This window comes from Ahaetulla prasina, chromosome 2 (assembly GCF_028640845.1).
Source record: "Ahaetulla prasina isolate Xishuangbanna chromosome 2, ASM2864084v1, whole genome shotgun sequence".
NCBI lineage: Eukaryota > Metazoa > Chordata > Lepidosauria > Squamata > Colubridae > Ahaetulla > Ahaetulla prasina.
Window position 1 is genome coordinate 11,163,655 of NC_080540.1, and position 24,042 is coordinate 11,187,696.

At 46.5% G+C, this 24,042-nt stretch overlaps 1 protein-coding gene across 2 annotated transcripts; it reads left to right on the forward strand.

Annotated features, from left to right (window-relative positions):
- Nucleotides 1–2,231: 2,231 nt before the first annotated feature.
- LOC131193462 (tigger transposable element-derived protein 1-like) lies at nt 2,232–20,502 on the forward strand. 2 transcript variants are annotated; one of them, XM_058173630.1, is made up of 6 exons: nt 2,232–2,445; nt 4,069–4,113; nt 5,026–5,523; nt 13,368–15,252; nt 17,751–17,877; nt 19,095–20,502. In XM_058173630.1, the coding sequence occupies exons 1-5, from the start codon at nt 2,272–2,274 to the stop codon at nt 17,855–17,857; spliced, it is 2,709 nt and encodes a 902-aa protein (XP_058029613.1). In that variant the 5' UTR covers nt 2,232–2,271; the 3' UTR covers nt 17,858–17,877; nt 19,095–20,502. The 2 variants fall into 2 exon arrangements, with proteins under 2 accessions (XP_058029613.1, XP_058029614.1); XM_058173631.1 differs by lacking the exon at nt 4,069–4,113 and having other exon boundaries at nt 2,233–2,445.
- The last annotated feature ends 3,540 nt before the right edge of the window (nt 20,503–24,042 follow it).

Consider the following 24,042-nt stretch of genomic DNA (forward strand, 5'->3'; position numbering starts at 1 on the left):
CTTAACTGAGTCTGTAGGAAAAAGAAGGTATAATAATAAAATTTATCGTTCGTGCTAGTTGAGAAATTTTCGATTCTCTTCCCTCTCAGTTCCAATTTGGTTGTTTCCTGGCAGTACCCTCCAGATCCTTTCTGAATGCCTCAATCTGCAAATTCCTCGCAGACAAAAGCTCAAGCTCATTTTGGCTGGATTGAGAAGATAACCATAGTGATTAGGCTTAATATTGAGATGGGAGACCACCAAGAAATCCTTTAGAAGAATCCATCACAGAGGAAGCCAATAACAACTTCTCTTCCTTTGTATTGTAAAAAAAAAAATTGATCAATCAGAATAGAACTGGAAGTGTCTATGGAGATTCTCAGTCATCCAGGTCATGATTGTCCCAAAGGTGCTTTTTTCAAGAGGTAACTTGTTTTTCTTTGAAAATGTTTTGCTTCTCATCCAAGAAGCTTCTTCAGCTCTGACTGGATGGTTCCTTCCATTCCCCACCATTCAGTCAGAGCTGAAGAAGCCTCTTGGATGAGAAGCGAAACGTCTTCAAAGAAAAATAAGAAAGTCTAGTTGCCTCTTGGAAAAAAAAAACACCTTTGGAATAGAGTTGGAAAGGGATCTTGGAGGGCTTCTAGTCCAACCCTCTGCTCAAGCAGGAGACCCTACACACAATACAAGGTTTGTAGTAAACAAACAAAAGTTGAATTTCTCAAGTTCCCCTCGCCTGCCTCTTGATTTTATGACCCCATTTGTGAGAGAGATGTGGAGCGCCCAGAGGCATTTGGGATAGAATAGAATAGAATAAAATTTTTATTGGCCAAGTGTGATTGGACACACAAGGAATTTGTCTTGGTGCACATGCTCTCAGTGTACATGAAAGAAAAAATACTGCAAACCCCTTGGGCTGAGCCTGTCCTCAAGGAGGAAGGCTTAGTCCCTAATGGCCCTTTGGTGAGACAGTTTTCCTGCAGCCCATCTTTGGAAAAAACCCGCCACTTTGAAATAATCCAAATTAGTGCCTAATTCTGGACAGTCCCTCATCTGAAATGGAATAGGATCTTTGCTTGAGCAGGGGGCTGGACTAGAAGACCTCCAAGGTCCCTTCCGGCTCTATTCTGATTCATCATTGGAGGTTTTTAAGAAGAAACTGGACAGACTGCATAGTCACTCATCTGAAATGGAATAGGATCTCCTGCTTGAGCAGGGAGCTGGACCAGAACAGGGGTCTCTAACCTTGGCAACTTTAAGACTTGTGGACTTCAACTCCCAGAGTTCCTCAGCCAGCAAAAGGTTGGAGACTCCTGGACTAGAAGACCTCCAAGGTCCCTTCCGGCTCTATTCTGATTCTCACTGGTTCTTGGAGAAGTCCATAAATAGATAAGATGGACCATAGGGACCTTCAGCAGCCAGGCATCTCGAGATGGCTTAGAGGTGGAGCTCTTGCCTCACAATCAGGAGGTTGTGAGTTCGATCCTATGTAGGGTCTCCTGTTTGGGCAGGGGGTTGGACTAGATGGCCCACAAGGTCCCTTCCAACTCAGTTAATCTCTGTTAAAAGAGAACATCGGCCGGTAGCGAGCATCTGAGGTATCACATGCAGGGGTGAAATCCAGCAGGTTCCGACAGGTTCTGGTAGTGGAAATTTTGAGCAGTTCAGAGAACCGGCAATGCCACCTCGGGCTGGCCCCAGAGTGGGATGGGAATGGAGATTTTGCAATAACCTTCCCCCAGGAGTGGGGAGGGAATGGGGATTTTGCAGTATCCTTTCCCTGGAGTTGGGTGGGAATGGAGATTTTGCAATAACCTTCCCCCAGGAGTGGGGAGGGAATGGGGATTTTGCAATAACTTTCCCCCAGGAGTGGGGAGGGAATGGGGATTTTGCAGTATCCTTTCCCTGGAGTTGGGTGGGAATGGAGATTTTGCAATAACCTTCCCCCAGGAGTGGGGAGGGAATGGGGACTTTTCAGTATCCTTTCCCTGGAGTGGGGTGGGACTGGAGATTTTACAGTATCCTTTCCCTGCCACACCCACAGAGCCACGCCCACAGAACCGGTAGTAAAAAAAAAAATCAGATTTCTTCACTGGGCTGTGGATGTCCCACACTCTCGCGCCCTCCAGAAACAAAACTTCCCCCAGCTGCAGGTGCAAAATAAATCCATCCTCGGGAGCCGCTGAGAAGCGCGAAAGAGTTAAAGCTACAAAGCTCCGCCCGCTAGAGAGGCGGCAGCGCCGAGGAGCTTGCCGCTGGTCTTTGCCCCCTTCCCGTCCGGAGAGGACACGGATGGGCGGCGAGGCTGCAGCCCCAGCTGGAAGGGAGGCGTGTGGCCGGCAGACCTGGGCGAGGAGGGAGCGCCGGCTGAGAGGAGAGGCGGCGGCTCTTCCCGCGGCCAGAGGGGAGGCTGCCTGGAAGGAAGGAGAAACAAGACAGGCGCGGGGCTTCCCGGGGAAGGAGAAGGTAGGGTGGATCGGGGAGCCGCTGGAGCAGCCGCGGGGATCCCCCCCTTTCCCCCCCCCTTCTCCCCTTTGCTTCGGCTCCCATTCACTCCTGCATGGCAGCTCCGGAGCTAAGCGCTTTGCCCCGCAGGTGCAGTTCAAGAGGCACTTTAGCACTTAATTTTTTTGGGGGGTGCGGGGGGGAAAATCCCTCCAGGAGGAACTGTGATCTCGGATCCTCCCTGGTTATTTCGATCCGGTTGTGGCTTTTGAATGAGGCGGCCGGGACTTCTTCTGACGGTTGTTCTTGTCTCGTCTCTTGCCCGTTTTCGCCAATCCACTTTGGGATAGTTGCATTTCTTGCAACGGGGTAAAATAATCGTGGCGGAGACCTCCACCCACCCACCCCCGTCCCCAAATGAATTAAATCAATTGTTGTATCAATATGGTCTTTGTGTCAATTTGCGAAGAGTTTTATTTTCGGAGCTTTGCTTGAAATGTTTGAGCTTGTGAGTGTGACTGTTGGATAAAATTTTCCATCAAAGATTATCTATCTATCTATCTATCTATCTATCTATCTATCTATCTATCTATCTATCTATCTATCTATCTATCTATCTATCTATCTATCTATCTATCTATCCTCTATCTATCCATCCATCCCTCTCTCTCTCTCTCTCTCTCTCTCTCTCTCCATCTCTCTCTACCTCTATCTATCTATCTATCTATCTATCTATCTATCTATCTATCTATCTATCTATCTATTTATCTATCTATCTATCTACTATCTATATCATCTATCTAACTATCCTCTATCTACCCATCTATCTATCTATCTATTTATCTATCTATCTACTATCTATATCTATCTATCTATCTACTATCTATATCTATTATCTATCTATCTATCTACCTACCTACATCTATGTCTGTCTGTCTGTTTACTATCTATGTCTATCTATACCTTGTTTACCAACTGATTCGTGCAGTGACCACTTTGAAAAAAATATACTTTTAATCATCTTTTGCGACCTCTGCGGCGACTCTCACATGGATCGCTCTTCTGATAATGATTATTAAATAGTTGATTTGTAGGGACCCTGATCTCATCTAATCAACTCTGGTGGCTCTCAAAAAGTAAAAATAATAATTAAAAAAAGAGGTTAAACCTAGAGCCGCCTCAGCAACATGGGTGACCTAGACGTTTAAGAATAAATGAAAATAAACAACATACAAATATGTAAAAACTATCCACACAGGTAGCCCTAGCTGTACGACTGCAATTGACCCTGGAATTATGGTCATATGACATGCAGGTTGTTAAGCGGGTCGCCGTATGACTGCACATGATTTTACAACCTTTTTTTTTTTTTTGCAACACTCGTTAAGGGAATCTATTGTCTGTAATGGGTGGTGTTTTTTTTGCTGGAAACCAGAAGTAACCGTCGGTTTCCGGCAAAAAAGCATAAATCACAATCATGTGACTGCGGGATGCTGCAAATGGTGGGCTGATCATGTGACCATGGGGAGGTAGCAGATGTGGAGCTTTGAATGGAGGTCGTAAAGGTCCATTGTAAGGGCACAAAGAAACTGGTCGTAAGTTGAGGACTTACCTGTAAATGAATTTAACAACATAAAATCGCAGCCAGCCAGCAGCAGAATTCACTCTGGAGCATCTCACTACAGCCGGGTAAGAACTCCACACTATTGTCAAAACCTCCAGGCATAAATGATTGGGTTGTGGCCAATGAAAAGTCTGGGGCTGGGTGGGGGTGGCGGGGGTTAATGACTTCTCCCGCAGCCATTTGAGCTTGTTGCAATGAAAAAAGAAGTGCTTTGTGTCCCATTCCCACATTTATGACTGTTGCAGTGTGCTTGGAGTCACATGTTCGTCATTCCTTCCCTTCACAATTGGCTTGCGACACACAGAGTCAACAGAGAAGCTGGCAGTAAAATCAGAAGGTGCTGTCACATGATTTTCTGCTTAGCAACCATGCCACTTTGCTTAACAATTGAAGGGGAAGTGACATCATAAACTCTTTTCACTGGCGGTGATTTTCTGCTTAGCGACCACGCTGCTTAGCAACTGAGTTTCCAGCCTGAACTGTGGTTGCTAAGAGAGGACTATCTGTGTATCCCTATCGATCTCTGTAGAAAATAAATTAGCTTGGCTGTTCACTGGCAACTAAACAAGCGTAGGGTGCAATGAGCAGGCCCTAAACTAAATCGCTAATCAAATACAGAGGTTTTTATAGCCCTTTGAAAGGCCAGTTTTCCCCAGAGACCAAGGGAGCTTATTACAGGTTCACAGAATTTTGTCAGTAAAGGCCCCAAACTTGGAGAGAGAAATTGTGAGGGATACTGGAACAGACTGGGAGAATTGAAGCACCAGGACCCGTGGCTTCAACTGAGCTCAGGCATGGAATTCATTCATTTATTCAGGCAGGGAAATTATCTTTATTCCAGCGAGAGAATACCTTGCACGTTTTAAAGGAGTCGTGCAGATTACAGATGTAGGAAAAAGTTCCTTTTGTTCCTGGCACGTCCTGTGGCCCTCTTTACTATTTCCTTCTTCCTTTCCTTTTCTCTCCTGGAACTGCAGGGAGGAACAATGATGGAGGAGCAGAGGCTTGTGGTAATCAAAGAAGAAGAGAGAACTGAGAATGGGGGAAGAGACCCTTTCATTGTCCAAGTCAGGACCATCGGGGACTCGTTGGCCGGGCCTGGACCATCCCACATTAAGATGGAGTCGCAGGAGGAAATCCACCAACGCTGGGATTTTCAATGGCAGGAATTCTTGAAAAGGGTGGCAGCGCTTCCCGCAGCTCTGCCTCCGCTGGACGATGATGCCAGAGGTTTCCAGGTCCCCTGGGGGAGAATTAAGGACAATCCACCGGAGGAGAGTTCTGGGGAAGCCCGAGGGGAGTCCGTGCTCCAAAGGGATCCGAACATCAGTGGGAAAGCTTGGATGGACAGGGAGAAGCTGGATTTCTGCATGAAAGTGAAAGTGGAAGAATCGGTGGAGGAAGTTGACCTGGGGAGCCAGTGGCCCTTGCAGCTCAAGCAGTTCAGTCCGCAGGATGCTGAGCAACACCAGGAGGTATCCAATCGTCAAAAGACCGAAAAAGGGGGGTGGAATGCGGTGGGCAACACAGAGGGTGAAATGTTGCGAAATGGGTTACTAGCCAACTATAGTAGCAGGTGTCAGTGTTGGTTGCCTGTGAATGATTGGCCTAATATATTCCTTGACTGATGACCTTTCATTCAGTGACCCATCATCCAGTTGCAACAGTGCTGAAAAAATAAGAGTTACAACTGTCCATGAAGTTAAGGCCCCCCTCCCCCCATCACACGATCCAAATTTCAGGGCTTGGCAGTCTGCCCACACTTACGGCCACGTGGGCATTTCAACTCCCTCCACTCGTGTATCTTGTCCCTCATCTCTGCCCTTTTGGGTGTCCTGCACTCTGCCACATACCTTCGTTGCCCCGCTGCCACCATTGCCCTCCCCCCCAGCTGATCTTTGCTGTCTTCTTCCTGCTAGTGCCCCAGGATCCAGTCCCTGGGTGCGGGTGCAAGCCTGGAATGCCCCCATTGAGCGCAGCAGGGCACCGGGAGCCTCATCTGCCAAAGGGAGTTTGCCAGGAGAGAGGCAGCAGGATAGCGAGGCAGAAATCCTGGCAAGCAGGTCCCTGGACAAAGGTGCCAGGAGGAAGTAGAGGGATGCGGACTTTACCAGTTATCAATGTTGTTTTCCGGCAAAGAGCCCAAACGCAGTTGTTGGTCTTTTAAGCCTTATGGGAGGGGCCAATCATCTCTTAGCCTTACTCCCGAGTCGTCCTCTTTGCTTGAGCTGCTCTTGCCTTCTGGCAGCTCTTCTCATGCGTGCATTAGGAACAGGCTCCTCCTGTTCCTCTGCCTCACTACTGTGGAGGCTCTGGAGTCCGCACCTCACTCCCCGATGCCCCTGGCCCCATCTCTGCCTATGATGCAGAGCCCTCATCCGGGCCTTCCCCAGCCTCCGGGACTGGCCCATGTTCTTCCTCAGCCTCATCGCAGTCTGACTCCATTGCCAGCTCCGCAGGTTGCTGGCGGACCACAACACCGCTTGTGTTGCAAGTACCCCTGGGAAATCAACTTAAGGGCTATTGCGAGGGGTGGCGAACAGCCCAGTGTGGCAAAGCCTACCCCTTTCTCAGCTATCTTTTCACTTGCAGTCCAGCTTTCCTCTGGCAAAGCCTCTTAAAACAGCCAATAGCTTCTAACGTGCTGCCAAGCACACACCAGAATGCTTCTGGGAAATGTGAGCCTCAGCACATACTGGTCCTTGGCGAATCTTTGCAGGAGGAATGATGGCTCAAGAGTAAGAAGGCAGCCTGCGGATAGGCTCTGCCAGCTCGGGGTTCTCCTGCGCCTCTCACTGAAGCCTGCTTCCAGCTGCTGAATGCATGCTGCGCTTCTAGAAGGCCACTTTCCTCCTATTCTGCTGCCACCTGAAACATACTTCCTACATGGCCTGCCAACTTGCTCTCCTGCCTGGTAATGGAGAGCAACATGCCTCCGTGTCTGACTGCCTCCTCCCTGGCTGAGCCAGGCAAGCTCCCTTCAGCAAACGAGGCTCCGGTGTTCTGTCACCATGTACATTCCAGGGCTGCACCCTCACCCAGCACCTTGATCCCAGACCAGCAGAAGGAGGAAGAAGACGGCAAAGGTCAACGGCGGCAAGGATAGACAGTAAAGTGCAGAGCAGCCAAAAGGGGGAAGAGACGGAGGGAGATAGGTGGGTTGGGGGAGTTTGCAGTCGAGCGTGGGAGAGCAGGAGGAACGTGTGTCTTCGCCGAATGATGTCGCTGGCCTAGCCTAATGACCGCAACTGGGTCTACTGGAACTGATGTAGCTGAGCAATACGGTCCTGTGATTTTGCCTAGTGACTGCCTTGCTTAGCGACAGAACTTCTGCTCCCAATTACCGTTGAAAGTCGTGTATGACCAGTAGCCTCACAACAGAAAACCCAGGGGGTTCTGCTAAGGAGACTGTGGGGCTTCCTGTTTGTCTATGGCAGGGGTGTCAAACTGGATGTTCTGTCTCCTTCCCCACTTTGGAGCAACGAGCTGGCCTTCAGCCAGTGGATTCACGGCCCTTATTAGTCCTGTCAGAGAAATCGCAGCTGTCTGCCAAAGTTCAAACAAATGACTAACAGAGTAAGACTTTCAGCTCTCTTTGAAACGGTTCAACTAAACTTTGCTTCCTGTGGAGTGAGAGCAGTCCCAAAGCTCCTTATATATCCTGTGGGGTGGAGCTCCTGCCCCACCCTTCCCTTTGATGACGCCACCTCTCTAATCTTCTGAAGCGCGAGTCGATCCAAGCTTGATTATTATTATTGTCAGCTGGGTCTGAAGGCATAGCCGGGGGAAGGGAGAAATCAGGGGATGACGGCCTCATTACATCCTCCGACTGGTCTGGTTCTGGCTCCTGGAGCCAGGCCAAAGGAATCGGTGCTTTCGAGCATGGGGCCAGGTTCAGGGGCTGGAGTTACAACACTGGATTTCTTCAAGGGCCGGGTCAGCATTTTAATTCCTCTCTGTGGGCTGGGCGGGACGGGGGGAAGAGAGGGGAGATGGGATGGACGCCTCCTGCAGCACCCTGATAGCAAAAACGGAGCACAGGGGCCCCTGAGTGGCCCCCTGTGCCCCGTTTTGGCCAGCAGAGTGTTGCAGGAAGCCGTCCAGGCTGAAAACTGGGTGTGTGGGTGTGTGTGGGGGGCAGCTCCCCGCACCCTGTTTTGGCTGCCAAAGGCACCACAGGCTGGTCCTTTGCTCTTTCCAGGCTGGCCCCGTAGGCCAGATTTAAGCATCCTGCAGGTCGGTTTCAGCTTCCAGGCCTTTAGTTTGACACCTCTGGTGTATGGCAATCACGAAGATGGCCCAGGGCAAAATGTTTTGCAGCAGATAATTCTGGAGTAGATTCAAAGCAGAGGTGGGTTTCAGCAGGTTCTGACCAGTTCTGGAGAACCAGTGGCGGAAATTTTGAGTAATTCGGAGAACCGGTAGTAAAAAATTCTGACTGGCCCCGCCCCCATCTATTCTGTGCCTCCCGAGTCCCGGCTGATCGGGAGGAAATGGGGATTTTGCAGTAACCTTCCCCCAGAGTGGGGTGGGAATGGAGATTTTACAGTATCCTTCCCATGCCACGCCCACCAAGCCATGCCACGCCCACCAAGCCACACCCACCGAACCGGCGCTAAAAAAATTTGAAACCCACCACTGATTCAGAGGATTATAGAAAGGCAGAGGGGGAACGGTGTGGTGTCCCAGAGGTGGAGCTCTCATCTGGTAATCAATCAGGAGGCTGCGAGTTTGATCCTAAGTACAGGTAGTCCCCAACTCATAATTCATTTAGTGTCCGTTTGGCATTACAAGTTGACTTTGTAAATATATACAAATAGAATGAGACTATTGCCCTATACATTGTAAGCCGCCCTGAGTCTTCGGAGAAGGGCGGGGTATAAATGTAAAAAAAAAAAAAAAAAAAAACTGAAAAAAAGGGACTTATGAGCATTTTTCACATGTAAAACCATTGCAGCATCCCCATGTTCGTGAGATCAAAATTCAGACACTTGGCAGCTGGCTCATATTTCTGACAGTCCTGGGATCGTGTGATCACCCCCTCTTGCAGCCTCCTGCAGTGTCACAAGGTCACGCGATCTCCTTTTGCAACCTTCTGACAAATTTAAAGGGGGAAGCCAGATTCACTCAACAGCAGTTGTTACTAACTTCACAACTGCAGTGACTCACTGAACTGTGGCAGGAAAAGACATCAAATGACGGCAAACTCACTTAATTGTCTCAGCAAAAGAAATGGGCTCCGCTGTGGTCGTAAATCGGGGACTACCCGTAGTGGCAGATATTTCTCTCTCTGGGTGCAAAGTGAAAATAGCTGTTGTGAGTTCCACATAAATGTCAGGAAAGGCACCCTGACCTCTCCCCCCGCCTCCATGCAAGGGAATTACAGGGTCTTTAAAAGAAAAGAAAAAACTAGAAAGGCAGAGGGGAGTTGTAGAGTTTTCAGATGTTCTGTTTTGTAGAGTATTCTATGATCAGGAAAACAAACAGGGGCCGGATAGCTCAGGCTGGTAAGGCCTGTTATTAAGAACACAAAGCCTGCAATTACTGCAGGTTCAAGCCCGGCCCGAGGTTGACTCAGCCTTCCATCCTTTATAAGGTAGGTAAAATGAGGACCCAGATTGTTGGGGGGGGCAATAAGTTGACTTTGTAAAAATATACAAATAGAATGAGACTATTGCCTTATACACTGTAAGCCGCCCTGAGTCTTCGGAGAAGGGCGGGGTATAAATGTAAACAAAAACAAACAAAAAAAAAACAAAAAAAAGCAATCTTTACCTTTGTTATAGAACAGGGGTCTCCAACCTTGACCCCTTTAAGACTTGTGGACTTCAGCTCCCAGAGTTGAAGTCCACAAGTCTTAAAGGGGCCAAGGTTGGAGACCCCTGTATAGATATAAACCTGTTTTGGTTGACCAAATGAGGGTCGTTTGTCAATAGCTTCGGCTAAAAGCATAGGTTTTTTTTTCCGCCCTTCTCCGAAGACTCAGGGCGGCTTACACTATGTCAAGCAATAGTCTTCATCCATTTGTATATTATATACAAAGTCAACTTATTGCCCCCAACAATCTGGGTCCTCAGTTGTAGGCAGGGGTGAATTGTAAAATGTGTATATTATATACAAAGTCAACTTATTGCCCCCAACAATCTGGGTCCTCAGTTGTAGGCAGGGGTGAATTGTAAAATTTTTTACTACCGGTTCTGTGGGCGTGGCTTGGTGGGGGGAGGGTAATGTGACTGGGTGGGCGTAAGAGGTTGTAGAAAAAGAGCCGAAGAGGTTGTAGAAAAAATGCTTTTAAAAGGCTTCCCTGATGATCCCAGCTGAGTTGCCTGATCATCAGAGGTTTTCCTTTTCTTTTAAAAGCATTTTTTGGCCTTAAAAAAAAAGCCTCTGACGATCAGGCAACTCAGCTGGGATTGCCAGAGGAGCCTTTTAAAAGCATTTTTTTACAACCTCTTCAGCCAAACAAGTTGTAGAAAAAATGCTTTTAAAAGGTTCTGACGATCCCAGCTGAACGTACTGGGATCATTAGAGGCTTCTTTTTTTTAACTTTTAAAAGCATTTTTTCAGCCGAAGAAAAAATGCTTTTAAAAGTAAAAAAAAAACCAAACCTCTGATGATCGTGTGGCTCAGCTGGGTATGGGAGGGCGGGGAGGGGCAGGGATTTTTGCTACCGGTTCTCCGAACCACCTGCCGCCATCGCTACCGGATCAGGCTATCAGGTCTGAACCGGGAACATTTCACTCCTGGTTGTAGAGGTTTTTGTGGGGTAAACCCTTTCTAATCCTGATCTAATGGTGTCCCCCAAAATATTTCAGATGTTCTCACCATCTTCACTCTACTCACTTGGATGGCTCAGGAATTCTGGGAGTTGAAGTCCACGAGTCCTAAAAGAGCCACACCGTAGCTCCCCACCCCTGTAGCAGATTAAAACACTTCAGCTTGTAGAAATCTGGATTTTTAACAGTAGCTTGGGAACTCCAGATCAATGCATAGTTATCACGATCTCTTTCAGTCAGGATTCATGCCTGGATATGGGGCAGAAAGAATATTGGTTGTTCTTCTGAATGATCTCTGACAGGAGCAGGATGGCGGTTGTGCATCCATCCTTACTTTGCTTTTCAGTGGCTTTCGATACTGTCAGTCATGGTCTCCTGGATTGGCACCTGAGATTGGGGATGGGATGGACTAATGACTACTCGAAGAACAGGTGCCAATCATGGCTAAGGAGGTTATTTGCTCATTTTTGTGTTTTGCATCCCTTCCTACATCTGGAGGCTCGGTTCATGGCCATTCATGCTCTGGTCATCTCCCTGTTGCGCTACTGTAATGCAGTCTACATGCTATTCATCAGATTCTGACAGGTTCTGGAGAACCGGTAGCGGAAATTTTGAGTAGTTCGGAGAACTGGCAGATACCATCTCTGGCTGGCCCCAGAGTAGGGTGGGAATGGGGATTTTGCAATATCCTTCCCCTGCCACGCCCACCAAGCCACACCAGGAGTGGTTCTACTTAACTTTACTACCAGTTTGCAATGGGAGTGTGCACACGTGCTTCTGCGCATGCGCAGATCACCCATCATGACGTCTATAGAACCGGGCCGAAACGGGAGCAATTCACCACTGAGCCACACCACGCCCACCAAGCCACGCCATCAGAACCTGTAGTAAAAAAATTTGAATTCCACTACCGGGCTTGCCCTGAAAGACTATCCAGAAGCTTCAGTTGGTACCGAATCTGCCACACATTATACAGTACCTCTGCTCCAGAAGCTGCATTGATTTCCAGTTTGCTTCTGGATCCAATTCAAGGTGCTGGTTTTTACCTTTAAAGCCTGTTAGGGGAGGGAGGGAGGGAGAGAGAGGGAGGGAGGGAGGGGAGAGACAGACAGACAGACAGAGAGAGAGAGAGAGAGAGAGAGGGAGAGGAGAGAACATTGCTATACTGCTGTCTCATATAAAATTCCCTCATGCAGAAATGGCAACGTTACTAAGCCCGGCATGTCTTCTTCTCAGCTGCAGAAATTTGGCCATGTGTCCACATTGGTCAGAAAATTATTTTTTTCCCATCGTTTATTACCACCGTACTTGAGAACAGTCATTAACTGATGTGGCCACAAAAGGAGAAGTGGATTTATTGTGGCTTGTGAAACCGGGGTTAGGCTTGTATTAGGAGAAGCCAGCCAAAGTTTTGCAAGCAAGGAAGTGATTCATTGCCTTTGAAAAAAATATTTATTTTTATGCCTCCTTTTTATTTTTATAAACAACTCGAGATGGCAAGTATAGCTAATGCTTCTTTTTCCCTCCTGTTTTCTCCACAATAACCCTGCAAGGTGATTTGAGCTGAGAGAGGGTGTGATCGGCCCAAAGTCACCTGGCTAATTTTTGATGCCTAAGGCAGGACTAGAACTCGTAGTTTCCTGGCGCCTTTCCCATGATTAGACCAAGCTGGTTGAACCAAATTGCCCAGAATGAGGTACAGCCACTCCTCATTTATCAACCACCTCAGTTAGTGACTGTTTGCAAATACGACCCTATTTTTTTTTTTTAAAAAATCACTTTCTATCCAAATGTGCATTTGTGAGTTACAGAGCATCGCTTGTCAGTCACATCTTCACTACCACAGGCAATCCTCATCTTACAACCATTTGTATAGTCTCCATTTGAAGTTACAACTGCGCTGAAAAAAGTCACGCTGTTACAGAATCACCCTGGTGATGTGATCAAAATTCAGTTGCTTGGCAACTGGTTCATATTTATGGTGGCTGCAGTGTCCCAGGGTCACGTGATCCCCTTTTGCGACCTTCTGACAAGCAAAATCAATGGGGAAGCTAGAACAGAAGAGCCGTGGTGGCGCAGTGGTTAGAGTGCAGTACTGCAGGCTACTTCTGCTGACTGCCGGCTGCCTGCAATTTGGCAGTTCAAATCTCGCCCGGCTCAAGGTTGACTCAGCCGTCCATCCTTCGAAGGTCAGTAAAATGAGGACCCAGATTGTTGGGGGACAATAGGCTGACTGTGTAAACCGCTTAGAGAGGGCTGTAAAAGCACTATGAAGCGGTACACAAGTCTTAAGTGCTATGGCTATCACTTTAACAGCCGTGTTATTAACTTAAGAATTGCAGTGACTCGCTTAACAGCTGTGGGGAAAAAAGATTGTAAAGCGGGCAAAACTCATTTAACTGCCTCGCTTAGCAACAGGAATTTTGGCCTCGATGATGGTTGTAAGCCGAGGACTACCTTGTACAGTTAGTATCCAATATATATCCTGCTCTTATTTTCACTTATTTATTTATTTTTTATGTGCATTTATATCCCATACCAAGATACCTTCCAAGAGAAAGCACCCTGGTTCAGCTGAAGCGAGCAGCAAGAAGCAAAGGAAAGCCATCGATCTCAATTTGAAGATGAAGATCATCAAAGCCTACGAAGCCGGGAAGAAGGTGACTAAAATAGCGCGAGAGGTAGGCCTGGCCCACTCCACCATCTCCACCATTTTGAAGGATAAAGCGAGGATCAGAGAGGCGCTGAAAGGAGCGGCGGGCATGAATACAAGTATAACAAGGCAGCGAAAAGGCCTCATCCACGAAATGGAGAAACTCCTCATCCTCTGGATCGAAGACCGGATACAAAAGAGGCTGCCGGTGAGCCTTCTCCTCATTCAGAATAAGGCGCGCAGCATTTTCTCAATGCTGAAGGAACAGACGGGCGAGGAGTGCACCGAAATATTCACGGCCAGCCACGGCTGGTTTATGCGATTCCAGCAAAGGTTTCATTACCAGAAAACGCACCCGTCAGGTGACGCCGCGAGGGCCGACGAAGAAGCCGCCAAACACTTCCAGAATGAACTGGATGGGATCATAGCAGAAGGGAACTATTTCGCTGAACAGATATTCAGAGTGGACGAAACTGGGTTGTATTGGAAAAGAATGCCAGAGCGGACCTACATACACCGAGAAGCCCAAGCAATGCCTGGGTGTAAAGCATTTAAGGACAGAGTTACCTTACTATTGGGTGGAAATGTCGCCGGATTCAAGCTGACGCCATTTCTGATCCTTAAATCGGATCACGCCTGTATGTTTGAAAACATAAGCAATGACACACTGCCTGTTTATTACCGGTTTGATTGGAAGGCCTGGATGACGCCTGTCCTTTTTGAGGATTGGTTTACGAATTGTTTCATACCCCAAGTAAAGGAATATTGTGAACAAAGGGGGATTCCTTTTAAAATTCTCCTTCTCCTAGATAAAGCACCTGGACATCCCCCACATCCTGACAGTCTCCACCCCGATGTAAAGGTAGTTTACCTACCCCAAAACACCTCCGCTCTCCTACAGCCTGTGGGAATGGGAATGATCTCGGCATTCAAGATGTACTATTTGCACGCAGTGTTTGCCAAAGCCTTAGCCGCAATGGAATATGATAGAGTAACAGTGCGCGAGTTTTGGAAAAACTACAATATCCTGCATTGTATCGAAAACATTGCCATCGCCTGGCAGGATGTGAGTGGGAAAAGTATGCAAGAGTTTTGGAGAAAGTGTTTAAAACGTTTTGTTGCTCTCACAAACAATTTCCAGCTATTTCACCGAATCCCAAATTTGGATGAAATAAATCGGAAAATTTTGACGCTCACGAGATTCCTTGATTTAGAGGTCGACGCCGAAGACGTGAGAAATTTGGTGGCTTATACGGAAGGGGAGCTTTCCAACGAAGATTTAATTGAACTGAAGGAAGAACTGGAAGCCCAAAAGATTGTGGAAGAAGAGGTGGAGAAAGAAGAAAGGAAAGAAGAGAGGAAAGAAGAAAGGAAAGTTGTAGAGGTGCGGCCCAAAACGTTCAGCCTGAGGAGATTGGCCAGTGTTTTCTCGAGTGTGAACAAAATTTTATCCGAATTAGAGAGCATGGATCCAGATGTGGAACGTTTTAGAAGGGTACACTGGGAAATGTGTGAAATCTTAAAATGTTACCGTGAAATATATGAAGGAAAAAAGAAAGAAAAGAATGATAAAGAAAACAAACAGAGCGGGTTGCTGAAGAAAGTTACTTCTCCCTCAGCTCCAGTTCCCTTCCTTTTGCCCTTCCCATCTACAGGAACACAAAACCTGGAAGATCCTCAGCCGTCAACCAGCTACGCCAGTGGATCCGATGTTCCTGAAAACACGGACAACTATGAATATTTTCAAGGATTTATATCAAATCTGATGCTTACAGGTACTGTCATTTCAAAACCCACTGGGAACAGGTGGCTTTCGTTTAGCGACTGCTTTCTTTTTTGTTTTGTTTTTGAGTAACCAGAGTTAGTAAATGGCGTCAGTGAAAAAGGGACCCTATGGCCAATCCTCCCATTTACAACCATCACATTTTTATAAAGTGAAGAAAATATGAAGTATAGGCAGAGGTGGGTTTCAGCAGATTCTGACCAGTTCTGGAGAACCGGTAGTGGAAATTTTGAGTAGTTTGGAGAACTGGTAGTTAAAAATTCTGACTGGCCCCGCCCCCATCTATTCTCTGCCTCCCGAGTCCCAGCTGATCAGAAGGAAATGGGGATTTTGCAGTAACCTTCCCCGGGATTGAGATGGGAATGGATATTTTACAGGATCCTTCCCCTGCCATGCCCACCAAGTCACGTCCACCAAGCCATGCCACGCCCATCAAGCCACACTCACAGAACTAACTGATGGTAAAAAAATTTGAAACCCACCACTGAGTATAGGGTATTGTGCGTATGATCCTGCTTTAGCTTTCCTTTGCTTTACAGATCTGTGAAGATCATAAATGCAAGGACTGATTGTAAAGTTACTTTTTCTGAGTCCTTCGGGAGAAGGGCGGTATACAAATTAAATTATTATTATTATTATTATTATTATTATTATTATTATTATTATTATTATTATTATTATTATTATTATTATTATTATTCACCCTAGTAACTGAAAAGGGTTGCTAAACAAGGTAGTCACTAAAAGAGAACTACCCATGAGCTCATAATCACAATTGTGGTTTCAGTTAACGTCCGCTTATATTAATGACTGAGTTCAGTCCTGTTTGCGGTCTCTAAATGAGGACTACCTGCACTGTTTCTTTATTTATTTATTTTGGTAATGCAATATAATCATTCCTTAATTTTGGACTTATATAATACAGGGAATCCTCAAAATAGAACACAACCAGGGCTGGAGTTTCCATTGCTAAACAGCGTGGCTGTGAAATATGATGTGTCATAACCACATTGCTTATCAATTGCAATCCCAACAGACTTCCAGGCCATTGTAACTGAGTGATCACACTGGACAATAAGAGAGGACCTCATGTGATAGCAGACCTCATGTGATAGATAGTCAGAGCTGTGAGCCTGTGTCTTTGCAAGCTGAACTTAGTGTGGGGAGCCAGAGGGAGCCAGATGCTAACAGACTACAACAGGAGTCCCCAACCCCCAGGCTGTGGCCCACTACCGGACCGCAGTCTGTTCGAAACTGGGCAAACAGTGAGTGGTTGGCAAACATGCTCCACTCATGTGAGCAGTGGGCTTTGCGCTCGTGCACGAAGCTCCCCTCGCACAAGCGGAGGGCGCTCAAGTGGAGGGAGCTTGTGTTCACGCACGGAGTTCCATTTGTGTTAATGGAGCTTAGCACCAGTGAGCACAAACACCCTCCGCTTGTGCAAATGAAGCTTCCCACAAGACTGCAAGTCAGGGGTGAAATGCTCCCGGTTCAGACCGGATCGCCAAATCTGGTAGTGATCGTGGCGGGTGGTTTGGAGAACCGGTAGCAATCAGGGTGCTAGGCTCCGCCCATCAGCCCGGTTGTCATTACTTCCTGGTTTGGTACCCACTGTGTTTTGTACCCTCTGTGCATGCGCAAAAAGGTTTTGCACATGCGCAGATGGTCTGCGCGTGCATGTGATGCACGTGGATGAGTGAAGCGAGCGCATGCACGCGGCACATGCACTTCCAAACCGGTAAGGAAGGTAAGTAGATTTCACCCCAGTGCAAGTGCCTGCCGCTCATACCAATGGAGTTGTGTGCGCACACATGCGCCTGCCACTCACATGTCACTACTCCTTGTGCTGGACTGGATTTGTGTGTGTGTGTACACTTTGGGCCCAGTTCATCCTCCTCTCGTTTCAGAATTGTGGCCCAAAAGAATCTGGAGCTGCCAAACATCTGGACAGAGCTGCCAGAAACTGCTTCCGTTCCTTCAATGTATTAGGTGTGGAGGAAAAAGAAATACCTTTATTAAGGGCATGCAAGTTGCACCTGCTCCGATTCTGAGCATATGACTTGATTTGGGGATTCAGACTTCAGAAATGGTCTAAACCAGGGGTCTCCAACCTTGGCAACTTTAAGCCTGGAGGACTTCAACTCCCAGAATTCCCCAGCTTTGCTGGCTGGGGTATTCTGGGAGTTGAAGTCCTCCAGGCTTAAAGTTGCCAAGATTGGAGACCCCTGGTTTAGAAAAGGGATTTTGTGCATTAAGAAGAGACTGGACAGCCATTTGTAATATAGGGTCTCCTGCTTGAGCAGGGGGTTGGGCTAGAAGACCTTCAAGGTCCCTTCCAGCTCTATTCTGATTGATTGACTGATCTCCAAGTTGGATCCCATCTCTTCCAATAGGGCTTGAATCTTATTCCTCTCGGAGGGACTGGAGAGGAAGTCTGATTCAGGACTTATTTAAATTGAATCAACTTTCCCTTTTTTGTTTTGTTTTCAGGCATCCCAATCCCAGCATTATATGATACTAATATCTCCCAAATTGGAGGAAGAGGCCTTGGAGATTGTGAAGGTGAAACGTTCCCTGGAGATAAAGCAAGAGAATGAAGAGGAGTCCAACTCGCTAGGTAAGGATGTAGACCAGGGGTGTCAAACTCACGTCATCACGTTGTCGTCGCGTGATGCTTTTTTCCCCCTTTGCTAAACCGGCCATGGGCGTGGCCAGCACGTGACACATCCGGTCCGCAGGCCACGAATTTGACACCCCTGATGTAGACTGTCAGTCATTGCAATTATGGAGTAATTATCACCCAAGCTGCTTTTCTGGTCTCTTTTTGAAAACCCCGGGAAGTGCCAACATCTTGTAGAACAAGTTGGTTGTGCAGACCTTCTCATCTTATGGCCCACCAAACTCTTTGTTCTGGGTGGAAATCCACATTCAGCCACCGCCAACACACACAGCTGTCTAGTTTCCGCCTGGGCATAAGTAAGGGGAGCCTTCCACCCTTCTGGCCCATTGCTATCTATCGTATTGCACAGATCAGGAATGAAGGATTCTGTGAACTGAAGCGTGGCCATCTAGAGAAGCTGAACATAGTTGTAAGGTGGTTTGATTAGCTTAGAACGGTGGTTTTTCAGCCTGTGGTCATCACGGGGTCTTGCGAAGGCTCGAATAAATGTTATGCTGAACATTTTAAGCACCATTGGTCACTTGGTCCATGCAATATTCTAAGACAGTGGTTCTCAACCATGTCTTCTCCACGCCTATGGTCCATGGCTACAAAAGGTATTTAAAGGTGGGGCGTGGTGAAGACATGGTTGAGAACCATTGGCTTAGAATATTGCATGGACCAGGTGACCATGGTATTTAAAAGGTTGGGGAATGAGCCCATTAAATGAATGCTTTAAAAGAATGCTTTAAGTAAATCAGTGGCTGCTTAGTGATATGTGAACTCTGCCAGCTTCAAAAATAGACTTCTTGATGAGCAGGTCTCCCAAGCCGAGGTCTTTGAGATAGATGCTGAAAACCATCAAATAAGGATGCTTGAGAGAATGGACAGCCACTTGTCTGAAATGATATAAGGTTTCCTGCTTGAGCAGGGGGTTGGACTAGAAGACCTCCAAGGTCCCGTCCAACTCTCTTATTCTGTTGAATTAGGGATTTCCTAAGTCAAACAGGAGGGAGAAGACCAGCTGGTCTTTTAGAGACAAGGTCAAATGGAAGAGAGAAGACTAGTTGCTTAAGGAGATCCATCAGCACTGGAATTTATACCAGACATTTTTTTTTAAATGAAATTCATTGTTGGGGGACAATGTGACATAAATGCTTTTCTGTTTCTCTCAGAATATGATGGATGTGGAACAACTCATAAGGAGAAGACCTTCCAGGTGGGAAGATCTGAAGAAATAGATTTTGGAAGATTCCATTAAAAGGAGTCAAACGATCATTTCTCTGGGGTTCCAGGATTAAGGAAAGCCAGTAGATCCACCAGGAACACAAAGCAAAGAAAGCCGGTGAAACTTTCCTGCCTGAAGATGGCGATCGAAGTTTAAATGAAGCCAATTTTCAGCGGGGCACTAAGTCTGAAATTAAGAGATGCCAGAGATGGTGTGCAACTATCAGTGTTCAAATGTGCAAGTAAAGGATAACTGCGTAAATATATACTCTTTGAGAACGTTAACAGCGAACCCCATTTATTCCACAGGAAAACCCTCAACAAGGGGAGGGAAAAAAATCATGTTTGCTCTGAGCGTGGAAAAAGTTTTGGTTTTAAAGCAAACCTCCCCAAAGATCATCCAAACCAAAAGGAAGCAGCGTACCACGTTCAACCCGCAGGAAAAGTTTCAACGCAAAATCAACTCTGATTAAACACGAGAAATTGCGCGCGTGAGAGAAGCTGTACAGATGCACTGAATGTGGGGAAAAACTTTTCGGGGGGAAAAAAGGACGTTCTGGTCAAGTCCTGAGGAGGGAAAAAAGCCACATAAATGCTCTCAACTGCAGCAAAAGTTTTGTTGGGGGAGATGCCCTCATCAAGCATGAGCGAAGTATGAATGCTCCCAAGTTTCTGGATCAGCTGCCACCTTAAACACACAAAGGGTGAGAAAGTTTACAAGTATTTAGACCTTGGCAAAAGCTTCAGTGAGAGAGGATGGCTGATGAAATACGCTGCATACAGAAGTCATACCAGTGCTTAGACAGAATGGAAATCTTCAGTCACAGCTTTTGATCGACACAAGAGCCCACATACAGGAGGCCACAATGTGAAAAGACTTTCTTTCTAGCTCACGTCTCAGGAAGCATAGTGTGCATACACGCTCAAGAAGCCCCACAAAGTTCTTCCACGGCGGGAAAACATCTGTTAGGAAATGGTGGCCCACCAGTGGATTCATCCCTGAGAGAAACCATAAAGGCTCAGTCGGAGAGAAAGATTCTGTAATTCTTCGATGCTTCTTAAACATAGGAAAATCCATTCAACAGCGACGTTCTGGAGGACAGGATTGGGTGTTCGGGTCTACCATGCAGTCTCAGAGATAGTGAAAACAATGCCAGCGTTGGGGGTGAAACATCCGACAGCCAGAGAGGAAGCACAAGGAACAAGGATGATGGCTTTTAAAAATACTGACACATTAAAGTGTTATAAGGAAGCACTTGTTTCACGCTAAAGTACTTTGTTCGATAGGATAGCAGGCAGGGTAGAAAGGACACTTCTGTTGTGACCCAGGCCTAAGTAGGTAGTAAGAAACTCAGTCAGTAAAAACAAACAAACTATATTCGAACAGCTGAGAATTACTTCATTCTTAGCGTAGTTCAACTAAATTAAAGCAAATTCCTCCCAGCACAAATTCCTCAGTCCTATCGCCAACCTTGGTCCAATTAGACAAACTGCAAACTGCCAAAGGCCTTTCTTGGCAAAAGTTCAGAAGACACCGATACAAAATAAATGCAAGAAGACAAAGCTATCAGCATTGTTTTCCAGCAAAGCCCAAACACCATTGCTGGTCCTTTAAGCCCCATGGGAGGGGCCAATCATACTCCCGAGTCGTCCTGTTTGCTTGAGCTGCTCCTGCCTTCTGGCAGCTCTTCTCATGCGTGCATTAAGAACATGCTCCTCCTGTTTCTCTGCCTCACCACTGTCAGTCTCTGGAGGCTCTGGAGTCCACACCTCACTCCCCGATGGCCCTGGCCCCACCTCAGCCTCTGATGCAGAGCCCTCATTCAGGCCTTCCCCAGCCTCCAGGACTGGCCCACACTCTTCCTCAGCCTCATCGCTGTCCGACTCCGTTGCCAGCTCTGCAGGCTGCTGGTGGACCACAACAACTTCTCTCAAATCTTGGTACAGGAGACGGTGAATTGTAGTTCCACCTTAGCCATGAAAGCCAGCTGGGTGATCTTGGGCCAGTCACTCTCTCTCAATCTAACTCAGCTCACAGGGTTGTTGTTATTGTGGGGAAGATAGGAGGAGGAAGGTGTATTAGATATGTTTGCCGCCTTGAGTTATTTGTAAACATGATAAAGATGGGATACTAATAAATAAATAAAATAGATCAGGAGGTTGATCTCCGTAAGGGATGTATAGGTTTTGAGAGAGGAGTTGCAATCTAACACAGCAAAATCTATTCAGTAGGAAATATTCTTTCTAGAATTGCCCTCATAGGCCCATAATCATTCCTCACCCTCACAGTTTTATCGAGGCCTGCTTGATTATCTCTCCTGGGATTAGATACATTAATCCTGTGGTTAAAACATCATCCAGAGCCATTGAGAGTCAGGTGACATACAAACGACATACAAATGACATGTAATTTTCTTTGGTGATATTTTATGTTTACATAATTTGTATGGCTGCTCTTCTCCAAAAAAAAAAAAATTACCGGTCGGCCAAGAAAAGAATTCAAATGAAAACAATTTAAAAACAATAAACTGCATCGGTGGTTCTCAACCTTGGCAAATGGAAAACGTGTGGACTTCAATTCCCAGAATTCCCCAGACAGCCTTGCTTTAGCAGGCAAAATGAGAGGTGAACTGAGACCGGACTTTTGTCATATTTCTATTCTTCCTGATTAGACTTTTTAAAAACATGATTCCTTCCCCCACAAGATCCTTGCTGCTGTCAGGGCTGGTTTTGACCCTCAGGAAGAGTCTTTAACAAAATAGGAGATGCAGCTAAAAACCAAGCAGGACATGGACTGCACTGTTCTGCCTGCCATCTTGTCTTTTTTCCCACTATGGATGGCCTTGTTTTCCATGGAAAAAAAATAATCCTAATAAACTGAAAAGTTTCTAAAATGAAACCGAGGGCTTGTTTTAAGAGCAAAACTTGCTAAATGTCTAAAAATATTGGAAGCAGACCCAGAACCATGATGTAGTGCTGGGAAAATATTTTTGCACTTATTTGCAGGAAAAAGAATGTATAGAAATAAAATTGTTATTGCTGATGGTGAAATGCACACTTTTGTTCTTTTACTCCATGATTACGTTCATTTTCTTCCTGGGACAACCCTCTGGGTCCCCTCTGAGTGCCTCAATTTGCGAATTCTCCACAGATGAAAGCTCAGGTTGATTTTGGCTGGGTTAGGAAGCCAAACTGGGTTAGGAAGCAAACCATAGTTATCGCTTAGTACTGGGATGGGAGACCACCAAGAAACCCTTTAGAAGAGGCATTATGGAGGGAACCAATAGCAACAGCACAGACTTATATACCGCTTCACAGTGCTTTACAGCCGTCTCTAAGCGGTTTATAGAGTCACCATATTGCCCCCAACAGTCTGGGTCCTCATTTTACCAACCTCAGAAGGATAGAAGGCTGAGTCAACCATGAGCTGGTGAGACTTGAACCTGCCAAACTGCTGGCAGCCGGCAGTCAGCAGAAGTAGCCTGCAGTACTGCATTCTAACCACTGGGCCACCGCAGCTCAGAGCAGCTTCCCTTCCATTTTTATTGTCAAGAAAACAAGGTGGATTTACTGTCTATATGGAAATTTTCAGTCATTCAATTCACGGTTGTCCCAAGAGATGTTTTTTCAAGAGGGAACTGGACTTTCTTTGTTTTTCCATGAAGACATTTCACTTCTCATCCAAAAGCTTCAGTTCTGAAGAACTGAGCTGAAGAAGCTTCTTGGATGAGAAGCAAAAACATCTTCAAGGAAAAAGGAAGTCCAGTTTCCTTTTGAAAAAGCACCTTTGGGACAAGGCAGACTTAACTTTGCAATAAAAAGAAACAAAACTGAATCTGACAAGGTCTGAGCCTTCAGCAGCTAGGTATCTCTGAATATTGGCTAGTAGTGGACAAATAACACGAGCGGGCTGTGGATTTTTTCACAACTTGCTATAACAACCTTCCTGAAACAAAACTCCCAAACTTTTAAGATTTTGGCTGCTCCCGCACACAGCACTGTGTGGCAGCAACCAAAAAAGCCAATGAAATCCTAAATTGCATTAACACGGATTCTATCAAGATCAGGTAAGGTATTAATGCCACTCTATAAAGCCCTAGTAAGACCACACCTAGAATACTGCATCCAGTTTTGGTCACCACAACATAAAAAAGTTGAGACTCAAGAAAGAGTGCAGAGACAAGCAACAAAGATGATTAGGAGCCTGGAGGCTAAAAACATGAACAGTTGCAAGAACTGGGCATGGCTAGTCTAGTGAAGAGATGGACCAGGGATGACATAGCAATTTCAATATTTCAAGGGCTGCCACAGACAGGAAGTGGGTCAACCTATTTTCCAAAGCACCTGAAGGTCAGGCAAGGAATAAGGGATAGAAACTGATCAAGGAGAGATTCAACCAAGAAACAAGGATCAATTTTCTGACAGTGAGAACTATCATCCAATGGAACAGCTTTGCTTTCAGAAGTTGTAGAAACTTTCAAGAAAAGACTGGACAGCCACTTGTCAGAAATGGTACAGGGCAGAGGTCTCCAACCTTGGCAACTTTACGACTTGTGGACTTCAACTCCCAGAAATCCTCAGCTAGCGCTTGAAGTCCACAAGTCGTAAAGTTGCCAAGGTTGGAGACCTCTGCCCTGTACCATTTCTGACAAGTGGCTGTCCAGTCTTTTCTTGAAAGTTTCTACAACTTTCTCAACTATCTACAACTTTCTACAACAAGCTCAATCCCTCCAAGACGGAGTGGCTGTGGATGCCGGCACCCCGGTACAGTCAGCTGCACCCACAGCTGACTGTTGGGGGCGAGTTATTGGCCCCAAAGGAGGTGGTACGCAACTTGGGCGTCCTCCTGGATGGACGGCTGTCCTTTGATGAACATCTGGCGGCCGTCTCCAGGAG